At 47.2% G+C, this 20,200-nt stretch overlaps 1 protein-coding gene across 1 annotated transcript in view; it reads left to right on the top strand.

Annotated features, from left to right (window-relative positions):
• Nucleotides 1-20,200, top strand: part of MYO5C (myosin VC) — a 91,455-nt gene that overhangs the window by 14,542 nt on the left and 56,713 nt on the right. Inside the window, exons 6-14 of the mRNA XM_023227181.2 lie at nt 610-716; nt 3,766-4,031; nt 8,243-8,324; nt 11,531-11,671; nt 14,298-14,423; nt 16,971-17,054; nt 18,141-18,275; nt 18,719-18,816; nt 19,697-19,783. Coding sequence (XP_023082949.2) covers nt 610-716; nt 3,766-4,031; nt 8,243-8,324; nt 11,531-11,671; nt 14,298-14,423; nt 16,971-17,054; nt 18,141-18,275; nt 18,719-18,816; nt 19,697-19,783 — 1,126 coding nt within the window. The remainder of the gene's footprint in view (nt 1-609; nt 717-3,765; nt 4,032-8,242; nt 8,325-11,530; nt 11,672-14,297; nt 14,424-16,970; nt 17,055-18,140; nt 18,276-18,718; nt 18,817-19,696; nt 19,784-20,200) is intronic.

The raw sequence follows: 20,200 nt of genomic DNA on the forward strand, positions 1-20,200 counted from the left end.
CAGTCGGGCCACGCAGCCAGCTGGAGGCAGCTTCGCAGGGAAAGCGGCTGGGGAGGATGCACTCAGAACCTTCTCCGCTCCTCTCTCTGTTCTCCTGCCGGGGCTCCCCATGAATCAAGCCCAACCAAAGGCCAGAGGGCATGAAAGGCCATCGCCTTGGTTTATAGCAAGTCTCCTGGGGCAGAGAGCAGAGGATCTGGAGGGGCAAACGGAATCCCTCCAGCAATCCCACCTAGAAAATAATTCAGGGATTCAGAGAGCTTGTGAGCAAAAAGAAAAGTGAAAAACATTCAAAATCAAGCACAGAATCAAGGCAGGACGACTCTCCGAGGAACCTGATGTGAAACGGTTACTCGGGTATTAATTTTTGTGTTGAACTTCCTAGCAGGCATGGCAAAGGGGAAACCTGTGTATAGACACATATGGCGTGTGTCTACAGAGGTTGACTAGAAGGAATAGGGCACCAGAGGCCCCTGGGGTCCACTTCACGTTCCTGTCCCAGAGCTTGGCACTGATGCCACCTGCATATCTCGAATGAATCCAGGTGCCCATCTTACTAGTCAGAGAAGAGATGCAGTGTTTCTAATCTGGGAAAATGTTTGTTTTCAGGTTTCAAGGAGGATTTTCAGATGGATGTTTTTAAAATCCTGGCAGCCATCCTACATCTGGGCAACGTGCAGATCACCGCGGTGGGCAACGAGAGGTCCTCAGTTAGTGTGAGATGCTCATTTGTTTTACTTTTTCCTTTGTCTGAGGGTCATAGTGGAACCGGTTCGCAGCTGGCCTGCCTTTGCTTTTTAGCACCAGGCATAGACGGCCTCCTGGGTAGACTGGTTTAGCAGGAAGCAGGCGGCAAAGGTTTCCAGGGGTTGCCTTCAAGGAGTAAAGCCTCCTCCCCTTGCAACACTAGAGGAGGGGAAATGTATCTTCTGTGTGTTTTTCTTTTATTCAACAAGTCCGTATGAAGCACCTACTAAGTGCCACGGACCATCATAGCATCTGGGGAAACAGCAGTGAGCAAAACAAAGCAAGAAGCTCTTCAGAGAGCTTATGATCAGGGTAGGGAGGAGACACAACCAGCAAATATGGTCTCCAGCAGCTGGTAACGGCTGGCACAGAGGAAAGTAAAGCAGAGGGGGCATGCAGAGGGGCTGTGTCTTTCATGTGGGGTGGTCAGAGAAAGCCTTTCTGAGAAGGCGGTGGTGGGCAGCGGCCTGAAGGGGATGAAGAAGCAGGTTGTACCTGTGGATGGGGGAAGAACAGCAAGTGCAGAAACCCGCAGGCAGGAGATGTCATTTGAGATACAGCAGGAAGGTCCATGTATCCAGAGGGTGAGTGACAGGGAGGGTGTGGATGAGACCAGAGGGAGAAGGGGGATGGCAGACCACGTAGGACCTTAAGGGCGCTGGGTAGTGTTTTCAGCAGGACACTCACTACCTCCTTACACCTGCTTGAATCAGACATCAGTGATGCTGGCTTCCTGGGAATGTGTTGTAAGTTTTGTGATAAATTTCTTTAATGGACGCAAGTTAATTTAATGTGTGTCTTCTATGACACATACTATGAGTAGTGATTCTTGCGGGAGGGGTATGTGTTTAATTAGTCTCATCAATGTTGATGTAAAGAAGAAAATGAACACAAGTAAAAAATGTTTCTATGAAACAGAATCTGCCTACCTTTAAAGCTTTGCATTAACAGTGATATGTCTGTCCTGGTCAACTCAGAATGCCATATCGAAATGCCACAGGCTGACTGGCTTCAACAATAGACATTTGTTTTCTCACAGTTCTAGCGGCTGGAAGTCTGAGAGCAGAGTGTCAGCCTGCTCGGTTCTGGTGAGGACTTCCTGGCTCCTAGACAGCCACCTTCTCATTGCGTCCTCATGGTGGAGAGAGAGCAGTCACTGTGTTGCTTCTTACGAGAACACTAATCCCATCATGGCAGGCCTCACCCTCTCGACTTTTGCCAACCCTGATTGCCTCCCAAAGGCCCCATCTCCAAATACTGTCACGTTGGGGGTTAGGACTTCAACATCTGAGTTTTGGAGGGACACAAATATTCAGTCCGTAACCATGTCTATTTTCATGTCCCTCAAATAACTGATGGGAATAGTTGATCATTTTGTGTACCCGGTGAGTTCTTGGCTGTCTGCTACCAATGGTTTGGGGAGAGAGCAGAGCTGACTGGAGCATGAGCTCCTGGGCTCAGTGTTTCAGGCCTGTTGCTGTGACCAGGAAGTAATTCTCCTTCCTCTCCTCCAGCTTTCACCTCAGCACCCTTCCCATCCCCCCGCAGTGTCCAGACCTCCCAGAGTGAGTCAGTTCCCCAAGTGGGAAAGCAGGGAGAGAGGTGACGAGAGGCCTGGGGGAGAGTCTGGTGTGTCTGAAGTGGAAAGTCCCTCTGTTTCCTTGCTCAGTTACCTCAGAGAAGCTGGGCTTCTGCCCTTTTTTCCTTAAACCCTCAAAGACTAAAAATGTGATTTCTACCCAACAAATGCCATCACACTGAGCCCTCTCCCGTGAAGCTTGTTATGAAGGTAGCATTTTGGAGGAGGAATTAACATTGACTGGCAGAAAATCCTTTGGAAAGTGTTCTAAGAATATCTGTGGAAAATTCCCAGTCCTATAATTATTGGTCCTAGATTTGGGATCCATTTCCACCCATTTGTATCAGGAACTTGAAATGTTGGACATGTTAAATTTGGACAAAGCCGTCTGACTTTTTGAAAAGCTGCTACCCCTTTGCATTTTTTTCCCCTAGCAGCACCTGCAGCTGAATTGTTTTTGACTCAGAAGGTTTCGTTCTTTCTTAGAAGGAAGGAAACCAAATGCCTCTGCCAGTCCCCTCCCTTATGAGGTCAGGCACGTCAAAGCCAGCTCTGTGTTAGTGTCATGTTGGTCAGCAGGGGTGTGGGTAGACCGCAGGGAGGGGCAGGACTGTTTCCATGGCCTCCTCCACTGTGTCCTGAAGCTTTTTAGTGCAATCACGTGGGTTTCCTGGTGGGCTGGAATGGTGCCCGCAGGGGAGCCTGCCTTGGGAGTTCTCCTGACAGAGAGGAGCTAGGAGTCACATCCTCGCCTGAGGACAGGAGCCCTTTGTCCACACTGGCTGAAGGAAAATGGGAGCACCTCTTCCCTCTTTTCATCTGCTGACCAGCGGGGCAGCTCTCATGCCCGGGCTTGGGGGAGAAGCAAGATTTCACTTTGTGCATTCGGGAAAAGTCCCACCCCAGCCCTCATGTCAGCTGAGGCACTAGCTCAGCCACAGGAACCCCACCAGCTTCTGCCTGGCAGCAACACCCAGGTACCTCCTGGACCATCATCCAGGCAAACCCCTGGCCACACGAGGTGGGGCAGGGTGAGTGCACACTCTGATAAGTGGCCCAGGATGGTACAAAGGGAAGAGAGAGGGCTGCATCCACATCCACAGGAACAGGGCGGGGTCTAGGGAGGATGGCCTCCACGGCCTTAGTCACCACTGACATTCTTTGGTTAAAATGAAAAATCAGTGTGGGATGCAGCCCTGGACTCCGCAGCATTGCTGCAGGGGTGGTCTGCCAAGGGCCAGGTGCAGGACCCGTGCCGGTGCAGCCCTCTTGCTCTACTCCCAGGTCTGTCTCCACCTCCTGAGGCCTGGGCATCCTTGTGCCAGCTGCTACTCAGCTCTTGCACAGGCCTGAGTGTGGGCACAGGGGCCTTGGCCGGGTGGGTTTGTGTGGCTTTGGATGACTGGGCCACCTGACGGGGCTTGTGCTTGTTTTTGAAGGAGGATGACAGTCACCTGAAGGTGTTCTGTGAGCTCCTGGGCCTGGAGAGTGGCAGAGTTGCTCAGTGGCTGTGCAATCGCAAAATCATCACAAGCTCTGAGACGGTGGTAAAACCTATGACCAGGCCTCAGGCTGTCAACGCCAGGGATGCACTGGCCAAAAAGATCTATGCTCACCTGTTCGACTTCATTGTGGAGAGAATTAACGAAGCGTTGCAGTTTTCAGGCAAGCAGCACACTTTTATTGGTGTTTTGGACATTTATGGGTAAGATTCTCTTCAGTGAGCCTGTCTTTCCTCCTTTAAATGTTGAGAGTCATGTGGTTTTTAGATTATTTTGTTCTGGTTCCTTTGTATTTCACATGATTAGAAAGATAACATTCTTTGCTTTTGCCCCTATAGATGCTAAGTACACTCTACTGGGCTATGGTGCCATTTATTTAAAGTGCATTAAAGAGATGCTGAATTAGTAATGGCTAGCGTTAAGAGCTTACTGTGTGCCAGCTCTGAGGCTGCTTGACTTCCCTGGGCTTTCTCACTTAATTCTTAAGGAACCTCATAACTATCCCCATTTTAGAGCTGTAACAACCAAGGCTTAGAAAGACTCAATAACTTGGTCACAGTTGCTCCACTGGTGGGAAAACCCAGCACAGTTGTGAGGCTCCTGCTTCTGCTTTTCCCACCAAAGGCCCCTGAGGTGTGGAGCCCCAGGGTTCCTTCCCATTCACATCACAGGGGATGACAAGTCACCTAGGCCTGCACCTTGCCCAAGCCCAGCGGCCAGAGGTGGACTGAACCCAGGTCTCTGATCAGCCACCACCCCGCACCCCAGTCATTTTCTGTTCTCAGGTGAGAAGGTCTTGGATTTTCCCCAGCCCTCCTCCAGGAGGTCTTACCCTTCATCCCATCCTGGAATTGGGTTCTTTTTCATTGTCTCTGCCTGGTCCTCCTCCTGTAAACCCCAGGCCCAGCTCATGCTGAAACTGCTAGGGAGTAACCAGAGTGGAAGCTGGCATGGACGGCTCCGCAGAGATTGTTATCCCTCAGGCTTTTCTCAGCAGCTGGCCCCAGTGCCCAGCCCTTGCCCCTCTCCTGGGACCCACCCTGGTTTCTTAGCAGGAGAAGGGGGAAGATTGAGCCATGAAAGGCATCGTGGAGTGTTCCACCTGGATTGGGGGATCTTCCCCCACACCCTAGCAAAAAGCAGCTCAACCCCATTCCCCATGCAAAGGGGAGAGCCAAGCCCTGGCCTTCATGGCCCTGCTGCTGCCTCCTGGGGAGGAGCGGGACAGGGCCACACCACGCGGTTGGACTTGCACCCAGGTGGAGAGGCAGCTTTTCCCATAGCTGTCAAATGGGAGACAGTGCCTCAAGGGATTTGCTTTGGTTAATTTAGATCCTACGTTAATACGTATGGCTCCCAATTAATAGTACATGTCAACAGTTATAAAATGCTTAATACATTACTGGGATAGTCTAGTCAATTATTTACCTTGTCTTGTTCCAAGAAAGTGTTTGAACAGCCAGTAAAAGCTTAAGTGAACTTTTAAAAATGGATAGTCCTCATTAAAAATAGTCCTGTTTCACTGTGGTGGAAATATGTAATTGTTCTGTTATTCCCTGTTCTTTTGGGCGTTTTAAAAATGTATTTTTAAATAATGGCAGTTCTTTATTTTAAGAGTATATTTCTTTTTTTTTTTTTTTTGAGACTGAGTCTTGCTCTGTCGCCTAGGCTGGAGTGCAGTGGCACCATCTCAGCTCACTGCAACCTCCGCCTCCCAGGTTCAAGTGATTCTCCTGCCTCAGCCTCCCGGGTAGTTGGGATTACAGGCACCTGCCACCACGCCTGGCTAATTTTTTGTATTTTTAGTAGACATGGTGTTTCACTGTATTAGCCAGGATTGTCTCGATCTCCTGACCTTGCGATCTGTCCACCTCGGCCTCCCAAAGTGCTGGGATTACAGGCATGAGCCACTGCCCGGCCATTATTTCATATTTTTATCTAATAGATGTTTATATCCCAGGCACTGTGTTGGAGGCAATGGTTGAACAGCATAGACACACGGCTCCTGCCTCCGTGGGACTGAGACTGGTGAGGGCAGCAGGCTGGCAGTAGAGGTTGGGATGAGTCCTGGGAAGGGAGGAAGGTGTGCTGGAGGTTAACAGGGGGTAGGGACAGAGCAGGGGCAGCCATGTGCAAGGAGTAGCAAGCTGGACGGTGGCCCCCTGGCAGGATCCAGGACCACTGTAGTAAGGAATTTGAATTTTTCAGCTATGTGGAAAAACCTGAGACAAGTATTTATAAATTCACAAAGACTTGTTAGAATAAATTATTTTAAGATTCCTCTCAAAAATTCTAACAACAGCCTCTTTGCTGCCACCCTTGAGTTCATGATACGCCTCCAAAAAAATCAGCTTTCCTCTAGGCAGCAGGGCTGCAGCCTGGGGCCAAGCCTTTCCCGCCCCCTCCAGCAGCCTCACTTCTAGGCTAACCCTCGCCCAGGTGTACCTGCAACTTTTGAGAAAGCTCATTTTGACTTGGAAATAAGGAAGCTTCAAAGGAAGAGTTAGCATCTTTGAAGGCAGGTAAAGCTGAAGCTGTGAGCTTCAAGGTCTAAGCTGAGAGCGGACGAAGGCTAGTGACTCCCCGGCCTGTCGTGTGTTATGTTCTTTGGATCCAGAGTTGGAAAAGCCTGGGTCTGGGGGTCAGACCCCTCGGAGTGAGCTCCATAGCATACCAGTTGCGTGACCCCAAGAAAGTCACAGAACCTCTCCATGCCTCAGTTTCTGCATCTACAAGATGGGGCCTCTCTTGCAGGGTGATTTTGAAGACGAGATGGAAGGTATGCAGGTACCTTGAAAACCATAAGCATGGATCCAATGTGAAGTGTTATCACAGTCAACGCGCCTCTAGCATTTTAAGTCACAGATCTAGCTCTTTCCATAGGTCCTAAACTTCAGTTCTTTGTGCCCCCAAATAATGCATTGATATTTGACATTTTGCCAGGTTCTAGAAAGCCCTGCCCTTGGCCCCAGCTGTGAGGGGCAGAGCTCAGTGAGAGCCTTTTGAATCTCCCCTAGGCCCAGCCCTGGCCTTGCTTCCATGAGCAGACCAGCCTCCAAATCTCTGAGCCACCAAGGCTGCGTGTGGAATGGGGCCGTTCGAGCTGCCATGAGTCACCCTGGAGCTACCTAGAGGACAGTCCAGGTTCTTACCCTGCCCAGGAATTCCAGATTGAGCCAAACCAGCTCAGTCAAGTGAGACTCTCAGGGGACCCATGGTAGGAGCTGGCAGGAACCTCTCAGGATTAGGGTGATTAAGAACAAAGCTTTGGAGGCACCAAACACTGGGGTCGAATTGCATTTCTGGCACCACTTGCTGGCTGTTGGTCCTCACCATGGTCACTCCTTCTCTGACCCTCGTGTGTGACAGTGGAGCCACAGGAGCCCTTCACATAGGGCTGTGTTAGGGTTAAGGGAGGTGACGTGCATAAATGCTGACACCTTAAAGCGCTCAGCAAGCTGCCTTCCAGCAGGCGCGCATCTGGCCAGGTGGTAAATTTGGCGCCGTTGTTTTGTTCCACCCACAGCATATTTTGCAGAGTGGGATTACTCACTTAAAAGTCCCAGTTTTCTGCCTTTTCTTGAGAACCAGTTAATCTAACATCCTGGCCCACATTCGTCCATGGCTACAGCCGGCAGGAGCTGAGTAGCAGCTGCCCCTTGGACAATCCTGATGGCTCTCCAGGCCCCACACGGCTCACTGTTGTGCCGTATCCAGTCTGCTTCCCAGGCCTGTCCCTACTGGCTCCTCTCAGCTCTTGAGCTTGCAACTTCAAGGCAACTGCAGAGGCAACTGATGAAAGTCTGAACATGGAAGCCAGCCGTGTCTGTCTCGTCCCTGACGGAGTGTGCTGGGCTGTAGGATATGAAATGACTTTGTCCTTTTCCTCCAGGAACTAGGAAAGCACCCCTTCGGGAGGCAAAATTGTGCTGCAATTGTGCTGCTCCTCCCCTCAACAGACAAGGAAAGGAGAATAGGAAACCACATTGCCTTCTCATTGGAGGCACAGGCATCACAGTCAGGCAGCTTCGCAGCTAAGTTCTGACACAAGCTGTGTGACCTTTGGCAAGTTTCTTAACCTCTCGGGCTTATTTTTGACCTATAAAGTCAGAATAACAGTTGCCAATATCACTGTTGTTGTGCGGACTACACCATGTCGTGACATGCCTATTTTAATGCCTTGCTTGGGGTAGGTGTTTTATACCTACCAGATTCCTTCCAGGGGACAACCAGGAAAAGGGTTATATATAAACTGACTACTAGGATATCATTAAAACCAGAAGCTTTGAGGGGCATTTAAAACTTGTAGAAGATATAGCAAATGTTTAAGCTTCTAAATGTCAAAAACTATCTATAAACAAATGCATATGTCCTGCTTCAGGTTATATTTTAACTTGTTTAAATTGTATTTCAGTTTTGAAACCTTTGATGTGAACAGCTTTGAACAATTTTGCATCAATTACGCTAATGAAAAACTGCAACAACAGTTTAACATGGTAGGTGACCCTTCTACCTTCTTGACTGGTTCTCAGCCGTGTGTGTGTGTGTGTGTGTGTGTGTGTGTGTGTGTTCATGGAAAGAGGCATTCTTCCTTCAGGTTTCAAATTTTTATGCAAGGAGCCTCACACTGGGTTACCGCACCACCTCATGGCCAAATCTTGAAATCACACCCTCTCATCTATTTGCTCTTTTTTGAATCACCTGCCAATGTGTGAGCCTTACCGCACTTCTTGGATACAGACCCTCTGTGCAGTCAGGCAAAACTATTTAGTTGGTTGCCTGAGGCCTCCACTTTCTTTCGAGCCTCTCTGTCTTTGCACTTGCTGCTTTCTCTGCCTTAACCCACCTGCTCCTGTTTTTTCCCCATTGCTTTATCTTCACCTGGCCAACTCCAGCTTGTGTTTTGAGATCCAGCTTCCCTGAGAGCCTTCCGCGATACCTCCTGGCCTCCTCCTATGTGCTTTCTTATCACAGGCCCGTCACATGGGATTGTCATCATTTGCATGCAAGTCTCCAAATAGACTTGGTCACCTGGAGAGTCCAGGACTGGCATTCTTTGTCTCTCTCAGCCCAGTGCTTATCTCGGCTCATGCAGCACTAAACAGCAGATGGCCAATGGATTATGGGAATGAGTTTCTCCAACCTTAATTTAGAACAAGACATATATGGTACCTTCCTAACTGCTGATAAGATCAAATGTATCCTCCCATGGAAACAGACAGGAGATGGATTCCAATTTTTTTTCCCACTAGGAAGATTTGTTTATTCAAAAGACATTTTTGAGTGCATATTGTATATACCAGGTACCAAGCTAAGTGCTGAGATAGAAAGATGAGTAAGACAATTTTTAAAATGTTGACTAAATGCTACTTGTGGCCGTTTTGGCATTTATTATTGCTATGTGTATTGAGTACAATTTCGACCTCTTAAATCAGTTCCCTAGATGCAAGAACTTTAGTGAATTCACTTTTGAACTCCCAACAGTACTGATGCCTTTCTGCTCCTAACAGAAATCGATGGAATTAAAAGTTGATTGGACATCCTTCTACATTGGCTCTACCATGAAACTACTCTCATATTTTTTTAAATAATTGCCTCCTTCACATTTCTATTTGGCTCTGTTTCTGAAAAGCCATGAAAGTGAAAATGCTTTACTAACTCACATTTTCCTTTTAACCTACATCCTAAACTTTGGCTACATGTTCATGGGAAGAATTTTGATTCCAGTTCATAATAGAAATCATGTATTAATACCCTAACAGTTACTCCATGGAAAGATTATACCTTTGTTAGTGTTTAGTCTTATTCTGCCTCAGAACCCCTGAGGAAAAATCTTGGAGAGCTTAGGCTTTGGCTCAAACTAAATTGGGTTTGAGTCTCAGCTCTACCTCCCTCTGGGACCTTGGGCTCTCTGAGCCTCTGTTTCCTTGTTTTAAAAATGAGTCGTCATTACACATTGTATGCATGTGCCAAAATACCACATGTACCACAAAACTATGTACAACTATTATATATCAATTTAAAAAGAGTCAATAATAGCTGTCTAATATTGTGAGAAGACCTAACATTGAATCCTACTCAGAAGTTTTTTTTTTTTTTTTGCCCAGAATTAATTCATGTATAACCATTAAATTTCATTCCATTGTAAATTTCTATTTCTTTAGCATTTGCAAGGCTTTCCTGGAAATTTAACATTAATAACTACAGCTGAGGTTTATTCCAAGTGCATATTCAGTATAACTCACCTGAAGTCCAACTCTCTGTGGCTGCTACCCTGTCCCCTGGCTGCAATGGCGTGCTGCTCCCCAACATGTCCACCCTACCCTCAAAGTGACACTGATGCCAGATATCTTGCCAAAAATCACAAATCAGAGGCTGCAATTCTGTTTTTTCTTTTTTCTTTTGTTATCCCCTCCTCCTCATCCACTTCCTCCTCATTTATTCTTCTTCCTCATCCACTTCCTCCTCCTTCTCTTCCTTTTTCCTCTTCTCCTTTTTCTGAGTCATCTGTCCATCTGGAGATCCTCCCAGGTGGGGTAGTACCTTCCTTCAGTTGTCGGCACAGGAAGCTTTGGTTAGGACTCTCCTGATCTCCGGTCCCCCTCATCTGGCTGCCACTGGACCTTGCACCTGATGCCCTCAGGGAGCTCAGCAGTAGTAGGTGTAGAAGTGCAGGTGCCACCTTCTCCTCTCAGCCCACTTACCCTCCACGTGACTTTCTGTGGTCCAGTCACGGCGTGGACCCCGTGTCCTGAGCCTGTTGTTCATCCTGACCTCTTCCCTCCTCATCCTCCTCCCCAAGTCGCAGCCACCAAGAGCATCGGGCTGAGTCCTCACTGGTCTCATTGCCTCCGGTCCTTCCCTCCTCTGAGCCATCCTTCAGGTCTCATCATAATCCCTCCACCCTCCAGTGGATCCTCACTGCTCCTAGAAAAAGGCCACAGGCCCAGAATTCTCTAGGGAGGGTGTGAAGGTCTCGGATGATCTGACTCTGCCATTCTTTGCCACCGCATTGCCTGCTGTCCTCCTGTACTTTCTAACCTGTTTGAGGTGCGTTTCTCAAGCACCCACTGAGCTTTTGTGCGGTTCCCATTGGGATTCTCCATGGGAGGCTTTTGTTCTTGATGCCCCACCCACCCCACCCCACCCCATCCCACCCCACCTCACCATACTTCACCACCTGCCAGCCAAACTTTCTTTCATCCTCCATGGTAGGCCTGAGTACATCCTCTGGGAAGCCTCCCGGATACCCCTACAGCCCAAATAAGTAGTGCACAGAGATCTCTAAGCAGTGGGCTTCTCTCACTGGCCCCACAACTAGCATTCTCAGGTAGTTGGCTCCACCCAGCCAGGCTGCATTAGGCCAAAGAGGCTGGATCTGTCGTTGAATAGCTCCTAGCAGGAAGGGGCTGTAGGACCACACTGAGTACCATGTGGTGCTGGTGGTGACACAGGCTGGCCCAAGGCATGTCCTGGGAGGTGGAGACCCACTCAGACTAGGTGGGAGGATGACAGCTAGACCCGCTTTAGGAACTCAGTGGTATTGATCATAGTATGCGCCTTGTCTATACTTCAGGGTCTTCCTGTTTAAACATAAATATTACAAATCAACCATTTATGTTTTCCAAATGCTTACGTCCTGCTCTTTGGAAACACATTTTAATATTCTGTTTTACTTTCTGTATTAACTTTGGATTCCCAGCATGTCTTCAAACTAGAACAAGAAGAATACATGAAGGAAGATATCCCTTGGACGCTGATAGATTTCTATGACAATCAACCGGTTATTGACCTGATTGAAGCAAAAATGGGAATTCTGGAGTTACTGGATGAAGAATGTTTGGTAACTTTTAAGAATAATTGTTTTTTTCAACTTTTAAGTATTAACAGATGAGCATTTTGCAAAGCCGTTTTTTTGAAGTGTGCTTGTAAAATCCTGATGTTTACCCAGTTGGCTGGGTGGATATTAATGCTGGGACAGCATCCACAGCAGGGACCCCAGAGGGCCCGCTGGGCCTTTTGCCCTCAGCCTGTGTAAACCACCCCTGGGGAGCTGCACCACCTCTTAGGTAACGTCCAGCCTGGAGGCTGTCCCAAGGTGTATGTAGAAACATGCATGGAAACAGCGAGTGACTCCGCTCAAGTTGTCAGTGACTAATAGCAATTGAGTTTTCTTTTGTAAAAGAAAACTTGTAAAAGAAAACCTGATTCTTGTGAGTCATCAGCTATAGCTGAAAAATCAACATCGTATGATTCACCGGAAGAGCTCTCTAGGAGTTTTCTTCTTACCATTTCCCTCTGGGAAACCCTGAAGTCGGCCAGCCTGGCAGTGTCTCTCGTGGGGGCACAAGAACAGATAATCCCCGAGAGAGGATTAATAAGGTTTTGGGGTTAAAGGATTGACATTGGATTGTTTTTTTTTTTTTGAGATGGAGTCTTGCGCTGTCACCCAGGCTGGAGTGCAGTGGTGTGATCTCAGCTCACTGCAACCTCCACTTCCTGAGTTCAAGCAATTCTCCTGTCTCAGCCTCTGGAGTAGCTGGAATTATAGGTGCCCACTACCAGGCCCAGCTAATTTTTCTTTTTTTTTTTTTTTGAGATGGAGTCTTGCTCTGTCGCCCAGGCTGGCGTGCAGTGGTGTGATCTCGGCTAACTGCAACCTCCACTTCCCGGATTCAAGCGATTCTCCTGCCTCAGCCTCCCGAGTAGCTGGGATTACAGGTGCACACCACCACGCCTAGCTAATTTTTGTATTTTTAGTAGAGATGGGGTTTCACCATGTTGGTCAGGCTTGTCTCAAACTCCTGACCTCATGATCTGCCTGCCTCAGTCTCCCAAAGTGCTAGGATTACAGGCTTGAGCCACCATGCCCAGCCATGCCTGGTTAATTTTTTCTTTTCTCTTTTTTTTTTTTTTTTGAGATGGAGTCTCACTGTCTCCCAGGCTGGAGTGCAGTGGTGTATCTTGGCTCACTGCAAGCTCTGCCTCCTGGGTTCATGCCATTCTCCTGCCTCAGCCTCCCAAGTAGCGGGGACTACAGGTGCCTGCCACGACGCCCAGCTAATTTTTTGTGTTTTTAGTAGAGACAGGGTTTCACCATGTTAGCCAGGATGGTCTCAATCTGCTGACCTCATGATCCGCCCACCTCAGCCTCCCAAAGTGCTGGGATTACAGGCGTGACCACCGTGCCCGGCCAATTTTTGTGTTTTTAGTAGAGACAGGGTTTCCGTCTCAAAAATAAAAAAAAAAACAATCACGTGTATCAAGAACAGATTTTGCAACTAGCTTAGTACAAAGAGGTATGCTCTTATTTCAAGGAGTGAGTTAATTAGGAAGTAAAATCAGAAAAACTATTTTCCTGAGGCAAGGGAAGGGGAGGACTCTCTATTCAGGTGCCAGCCTTTTCCCATTCACCCGTGAATAAAGGTCATGTTCATGTAATGGAACCCACACTGTTTTTTTCCTGAACCTTTAGACTTCTTTGGGAAGAAATAAAATACCGCCTATTTTTTAGAAATAAAATTCTTCATTCTAAAGTCATAGTGCAACCATTTCTTTTTAAAGTTTTGTTCTTTAAAGGGACATTGATGTATCCATTAAAATATCACCTCAAATACCCCACACATATATGTAATTGTTATTTGTCAATTAATAATGTTTAAAGTGCCCTAAAGATTAAGATCAAGGACAAATTGATGCCTAAAGTTGCTTTTTTAAAAGGCTCTAAGGCCAGGCGCAGTGGCTAATGCCTGTAACCCCAGCACTGTGGGGAGGCCAAGGTGGGCGGATCACCTGAGTTTAGGAGTTGAAGACCAGCCTGGCCAACATTGTGAAACCTGTCTCTACTAAAAATACAAAAATTAGCCGGGCATGGTGGCAGGCACTTGTAATCCCAGCTACTTGGGAGGCTGAGGCAGGAGAATCACTTGAACCCAGGAGGCAGAGGTTGCCGTGGACTGAGATGGCACCGTTGCACTCCAGCCTGGGTGGAAGAGCCAGACTCCATCTCAAAAATAAATAAATAAATAGCAAGCCTGTAATTGAGAGCAGTTCACCAAGGTGCCAAATCACCTTGGTTTCTTAGAATTAGTGCTTTTTGGCCGGGCGCGGTGGCTCAAGCTTGTAATCCCAGCACTTTGGGAGGCCGAGACGAGCGGATCACGAGGTCAGGAGATCGAGATCATCCTGGCAAACATGGTGAAACCCCGTCTCTACTAAAAAATACAAAAAAACTAGCCGGGTGAGGTGGCGGGCGCCTGTAGTCCCAGCCACTCGGGAGGCTGAGGCAGGAGAATGGCGTGAACCTGGGAGGCGGAGCTTGCAGTGAGCTGAGATCTGGCCACTGCACTCCAGCCTGGGCGACAGAGTGAGACTCCGTCTCAAAAAAAAAAAAAAGAATTAGTGCTTTTCCTCGCCTGTATGAATCTCTAGTTTTCTTACTTGCTAGTTGGTTTATTTTTGTTTTCCAGTTACCACATGGAACTGATGAAAACTGGCTTCAAAAGCTGTATAATAATTTTGTCAACAAGAACCATTTGTTTGAAAAGCCTAGAATGTCGAACACATCCTTTGTCATCCAGCACTTTGCTGATAAGGTACTGTGAAGGTCTCCAGCAATGCTGTCGACCCCAGAACCCGCACAGCCTCCAGAAGGAGCAGGCAGGCTGGGAATGTTTCTGGTCAGATTCAAGTCACACTTAACATGTAGCTTTGATAAGTGTGTATTTAACAGTTCCTGATTTGTTTTTATGATGACATACATTAGTTTCAACTGTACTACTTTAAAGACGAAATGTGTTGTTAGAAGACCTCACTTCTGATTTTGAATTTACTGTGAATTCATTAACCTCTTATCAGTTTATTTTCTGTATGAAATTGTGATAATCAAGACAGCATAGTTCTTTCCTATGATGAAAGCTATATCTTTTTCTGAAGTTCTATTTGATTAAACTGGACTATATTACAATGGCAACATAGGTTAATTCAAGATGTTGATGGGTTATCTTCATGCTTTTTTTCATCTTTTGTGTCTTTTTTCTTCTTTATATGTCTCCTTTTTCTTTTTGCTAAACAGATGTTACTTGTCTGAAATGAAAAATTTTTGTTAAAATCGCATTATAGAAAGCTTAGAAAACAGAAGGAAAAAATTGCCATAACCACCTGTCCTAAATGTACATCTTTATTTGTTTTCCTTCCTTAAGGGAGCTCCTACCTCCTCCCATGTCCTGGTTGGGTGTTGCCTTGGTAGCCTAGCCCAGTGCCAGGGCTCACGGGAATGACTTGTGCTTGTCTGTGTTTATTGTAGAGGCTGGTGCTGTGAGTCAGAGCTAGTCACTCCCGAGTGACTGATGGTGGAGGGAGGGGACAGCAACCTGGAAAGCTGTGATCACCTTTGTGTGCTCGCAGAGGACTGTAAAATATTAAAATATAGGATTGGCCGGGTGCAGTGGCTCACACCTGTAATCCCAGCACTTTGGGAGGCTGAGGCGAGTGAATTGCTTGAGGCCAGGAATCCGAGGCCAGTCTGGCCAACATGGCGAAACCTTGTCTCTACTAAAAAAATACAAAAATTAGCCAGGTGTGGTGGCACGCACCTGTAATCTGAGCCACTCAGGTGATTGAGGCAGGAAAATTGCTGGAACCTGGGAGGCGGAGGTTGCATTGAGCCGAGATCACGCCACTGCACTCCAGCCTGGCCGACAGAGTGAGACCCTTTCTCAAAAAAAAAAAAAAAAAAGTTAAGTTTTTAGTGCTTAGACTTTTTCAGACGGGCTCCTGAAAAGATGCCTATGAAATGAATGATCATATGTTAAATTATATTTTCTAGCTATTGTCTTATAATTTCAGGGTTCTGGTCCCATGGGAAAAGGCGGGGGGGAGGGGGGGAAGACCAGACTCCATAAAAAGCACCTATGGGATTTATTTCAAGGGTCTCTCTTTATAGGATGTAGTTTCTGTACATGTAAATTCTCTCACCTGCCACTTCCAGGAAGTCTCCCTTCAAAGAACTAGGCAGCGTTTGGGCTGGACTGTGGATTGATTGGTGGGAAGAACCCACACACACTATGGGGTTAGATGAGGTTTTCAGTCTCACTGGCCAGGGAAATCAGGTCATATTGAATGCAAGGCAGCTGAGCTTAGATGTAGCAACTCAGCACATCTTCCCTTGGTCCCAGAGTCCCCAACAGAGGCACCAGCTGCCTGTGACACTGTCCCCACAGATGCTCGCCCGGACCAGGACAGCTCTATATTTGCCACCTTTGCCTGTCTGTCCTAGTGGCTCACACCACCATTCTGGAAGACTTTGTACAACAATCCAGGTACTTCATTCACAAAGAAGCATTTACAAACAGCCGGTGTTCCTGGATCTTAACCTACCGGCAAGGATACTTCCTTGCCTGGGGTACAAAGCAGAGGCCATGCCCAGGAACCCTCTGCCTCCAGATTCCAGCACTCTCCCCTGTTTCCTCATTGTCAATTTTTAAAATTAATTTTAATATATGTTTTTAATTTATGAAAAATATATTATCACATATTAAGATATGCAATCCAGAGGCATAAACTACAGGGAGGTTGAATGTTTAAGCAGCCACCCTGATATGCCATGGTTTGAGGGATTCGAGAAGCCTTACTCATCAGAAAGGGCAGCATGGAGAAGTTTTCTAAGCCAGATTCAAGCAGTGCAAACATTTACCCACTCTAAACCTGCTGATCGGTTTTTCTATCCTTTCTACCACATTAGTGTTGATTTAGGAAACAATGTCTGTTTGAACCCAGTGAACACCACTAAGCTTTTTCCTCCTCCTGGTGGCTTCAAAGGCAAAGGGAGACCTAAGTCAGGTGTTCTTGTATGAACTGCACATACCGCAGGGAGCAACGGGAGCCCTGTGGCCAGAGGGAGCTGACAGGTGAGTGCAGAGTGATCAGCAGGCAGGTGAGAGATCCAGGTGGTAGGAGAGAAGCCATATTCCCAGCTTATACATAATGGGGCTGCTGCGATGACTCACAGAAAACAGACCTCTTTTTGTAAGATCGCCTCTATAGCCTTTTCATTAATCTTTCTTTAAAAAGAGATGAAACTTGTGCTTAGAGCCTGTATTCTTTGGCCTGTTTGGGAATAATTAATTGCTTTCTCTGTATAGGTAGAGTATAAATGTGAAGGTTTCCTGGAGAAAAACAGAGACACCGTCTATGACATGCTGGTTGAAATCCTGAGAGCAAGCAAGGTCTGTAAAGTCCTAGTGGTAACTAAAAGTATTATATAATTGACATGGATCTAGATGTACACAAGGAAAGAGTAAGGAGAGAGAGAGAGAGAGAGAGTGTGTGTGTATAAACTCTCTGGACAGTGGTAACTTGTAGCTCACAGTTACAAAAAGATAACTACTATAAATCCACTACATGCAAAATCAGAAATCACACATGCAGATGACAGGAAGGACAGCTAATACAACCATTAAAGGATCACAATTCCAACCAGACGTGGTGGCTCACACCTGTAATCCCAACACTTTGGGAGGCGGAGATGGGTGGATTGCTTGAGGCCAGAAGTTTGAGACCAGCCTAGCCAAAAAGGCAAGATCCCATCTCTTCTAAAAATACAAAAAATGTTAGCAGGGAGTGGTGACATGCCTGTAGTCCCAGGTACTTGGGAGGCGGAGGTGGAGAAGACTGCTTGGCCCTGGGAGGTAGAGGCTGCAGTGAGCCATGATTGCACCACTGCACTCTAGCCTGGGTAACAGAGCAAGACCCTGCCTCAAAACAAAACAAAATATGAAAGTCACTCTGAGAGAAGATAAGACATTTAAAGAAATGATTGATACAAAGCAGAAGGTAGTAAGTGCTTTTAAAGAGGTACAAATACAAGATGAAGACGGTTCAGAGAAGTTGGGATTCGTTCATTCATTGTGAAGGGGCTGGGGCTGGAAAATATTTTAAGAGATTCATGGGTAGGGTTTGGATTTGCAGGGATGAGAATGTGGAGTAGGAGGGAGGAGATTGCAGGTGGAGACACAGAGTGAGCCAAGCACGGAGGTGAGAGTAGATGTTTCCACTTTCTGACACTTAGAGTGATACCCACATACAGACATTCACACACTTTTCTTCTCTGTTCCCATTCCTGGGAAGGAAGCCATGGGCCATCCCTAGGGAAGACAGTCCTCTCGTGGAATTGAGATTTGGCTGTAGACATTGGTGAGGTTGTTCACTGCCCACTAGTTTAGCTGGGTTGTTGTCACCATTTATGTGGCTTGTATGAGTGAGGACTGTGGACAGTTGCTTTTGGACATTGAGATCCTCTCTGTTCCTTCCAGTTTCATCTCTGTGCCAACTTTTTTCAAGAAAATCCAGCTTCTCCTTCTCCTTTTGGTTCAATGATTACAGTTAAATCTGCAAAGCAAGTCATCAAGCCAAACAGCAAGCATTTCCGGACCACGGTTGGGAGCAAGGTACTGAGAAGGCGTTTGAGAGTGAGGGTTCTAAAGGCAGGGCCAGGCCCTGGGGAGCCAGGGCACTCAGAGGACCCACATTCCAGGCCTGGACATGGATGGATGCTGGGGCTCTTCCAGTCTAACATGCACTCCACTGCAAAAAGTTCATCGTCGTCATACTTTCACCTCCAAGGCAGCACGCACTGGAGCGAACCACACTTTTGCACAATAACATGGTTTATTCAGTTCTCTGCTGTCTAGGAGTATTAGTGTTCTGTCCAGAATGGTAGGACATGCTGATAAACCACAGTCATGGACTGAAACCTTTCATAAAAGGTGTTTATGCGCGAGGTTAACTTTTCTCCCTGTTGAGTAACTTAACAAGGTTGGGCTGCATTTTACTGTGATGTAAGCAGTAAATTATTTCAGAGCCATGTTTGATCTCTAGCTTTGTTTCCTAGTTCCGCAGCTCTCTGTACTTGCTCATGGAGACCCTCAATGCTACAACGCCCCACTATGTTCGATGCATCAAGCCAAATGATGAGAAGTTACCCTTCGAGTAAGTGTTCTTATGCAACTCACAATGAAGATGCAGGGAGGCAGTTGCTGCCATAAAGTTGGAGAATTTGCTTCCAATTGTCTTGAGATTTACCCTGTGTCTGGGTTTTTTTAGTGATTTAGAACAATGCTGCCCTTTACATAAAATGTTAGCTCAGCCCCTCTGGTTAAACCCCCTCATCTCCAGGGCTCAGCAAAAGGGCTAGATTTGAAAGAATCTTCTACAACTAAAGTTTTTGCAACTGAGCCAGAACCTGTTACTTGATTAAAAGAAGAACGAGTATGTATGTTTGTAGAAGATCGTGGAAGGTCGGAAGATTTGTCCTCACACGTGATGGCATGAGGCATTAGGCTTGTTCTCTGGGACCCCACGGAGGAGACCCAGTGCCTGTGAATATAAGGTGTAACGAGTCCCTTGTAGCTTTACTAGAGCTGAAAGAGGTGCCTAAAGGGGGATGAGCTGTCTACGGAGGTGGTGAGTGTGTCCGTGGGTCACCAGATGGGTGAGACCTAAGCTGCAGAGCCACCTGTTGGGTGTTTTGTAGAGGAAATTCAAGCATCAGTGGGTGCTTGGGCCAGGCGAGCTAGCACATTTCTTTCCACTTGGTTGTCGTTTGAAGCTCAACTCAAAGGCCGGTTCCCTCAAGGCCTTCTCCCTGCCACCTCCATCAGAGTCAGCTGCTCCTTTCTCTACATCCCACTGCATCTTTCTGGACTGTTTTGCAGAGGTGCTATTTTTCTTGGTCATGCAATAGAAACGTACTCAGTATCTGCTGGGTACCTGGCACAGGGTCACAGTCTAGGCAGGTCTGCTATGCCTGCTTATGGGCATGTTGAGTAGTTACGTTGGCTTAACACATGATAACATTGTCTTTTGTAAGATTTGACTCCAAAAGAATTGTTCAGCAGCTGCGAGCCTGCGGTGTTTTAGAAACGATTCGCATTAGTGCACAGAGCTACCCTTCCAGGTATGTTGTCCATCCTTGTTTTGGGGGGAAAAGTAGCCAACTTCAGAGCTATGCTGAGAACCAAGGACATGGCTGCCATGATTTTTATCAAACACTTCTGGCTTCTGTCAAGTGCCCCCAAGATTTTCCCACTGCCCTGTGGAAGTCCAGAAGAGGGTGAGAAATAGGCTTTGTGGGGGACGGAGGCCACCACCACCTCCTCACCCCATCACTGCATCTCGGCTGCTGGTGGCGACCCCGCTGCCTCCCCGGTGTGCTGGGGAAGACGCTGACTGGGAGAAGGAGCACGACTGCTGGGGCAGACAGTTGTGCTCAGGGTGGTCTTGGTAGTGTCCCAGGCAGGCGGGGTATCAAAGATCAGTGCCTTTATCCTCAGGACAGGTTCCACCACCCCCGCCCTGTGACAACAGTGGCAGG

Source organism: Piliocolobus tephrosceles, chromosome 6 (genome assembly GCF_002776525.5).
Source record: "Piliocolobus tephrosceles isolate RC106 chromosome 6, ASM277652v3, whole genome shotgun sequence".
NCBI classification, from domain to species: Eukaryota; Metazoa; Chordata; class Mammalia; order Primates; family Cercopithecidae; genus Piliocolobus; species Piliocolobus tephrosceles.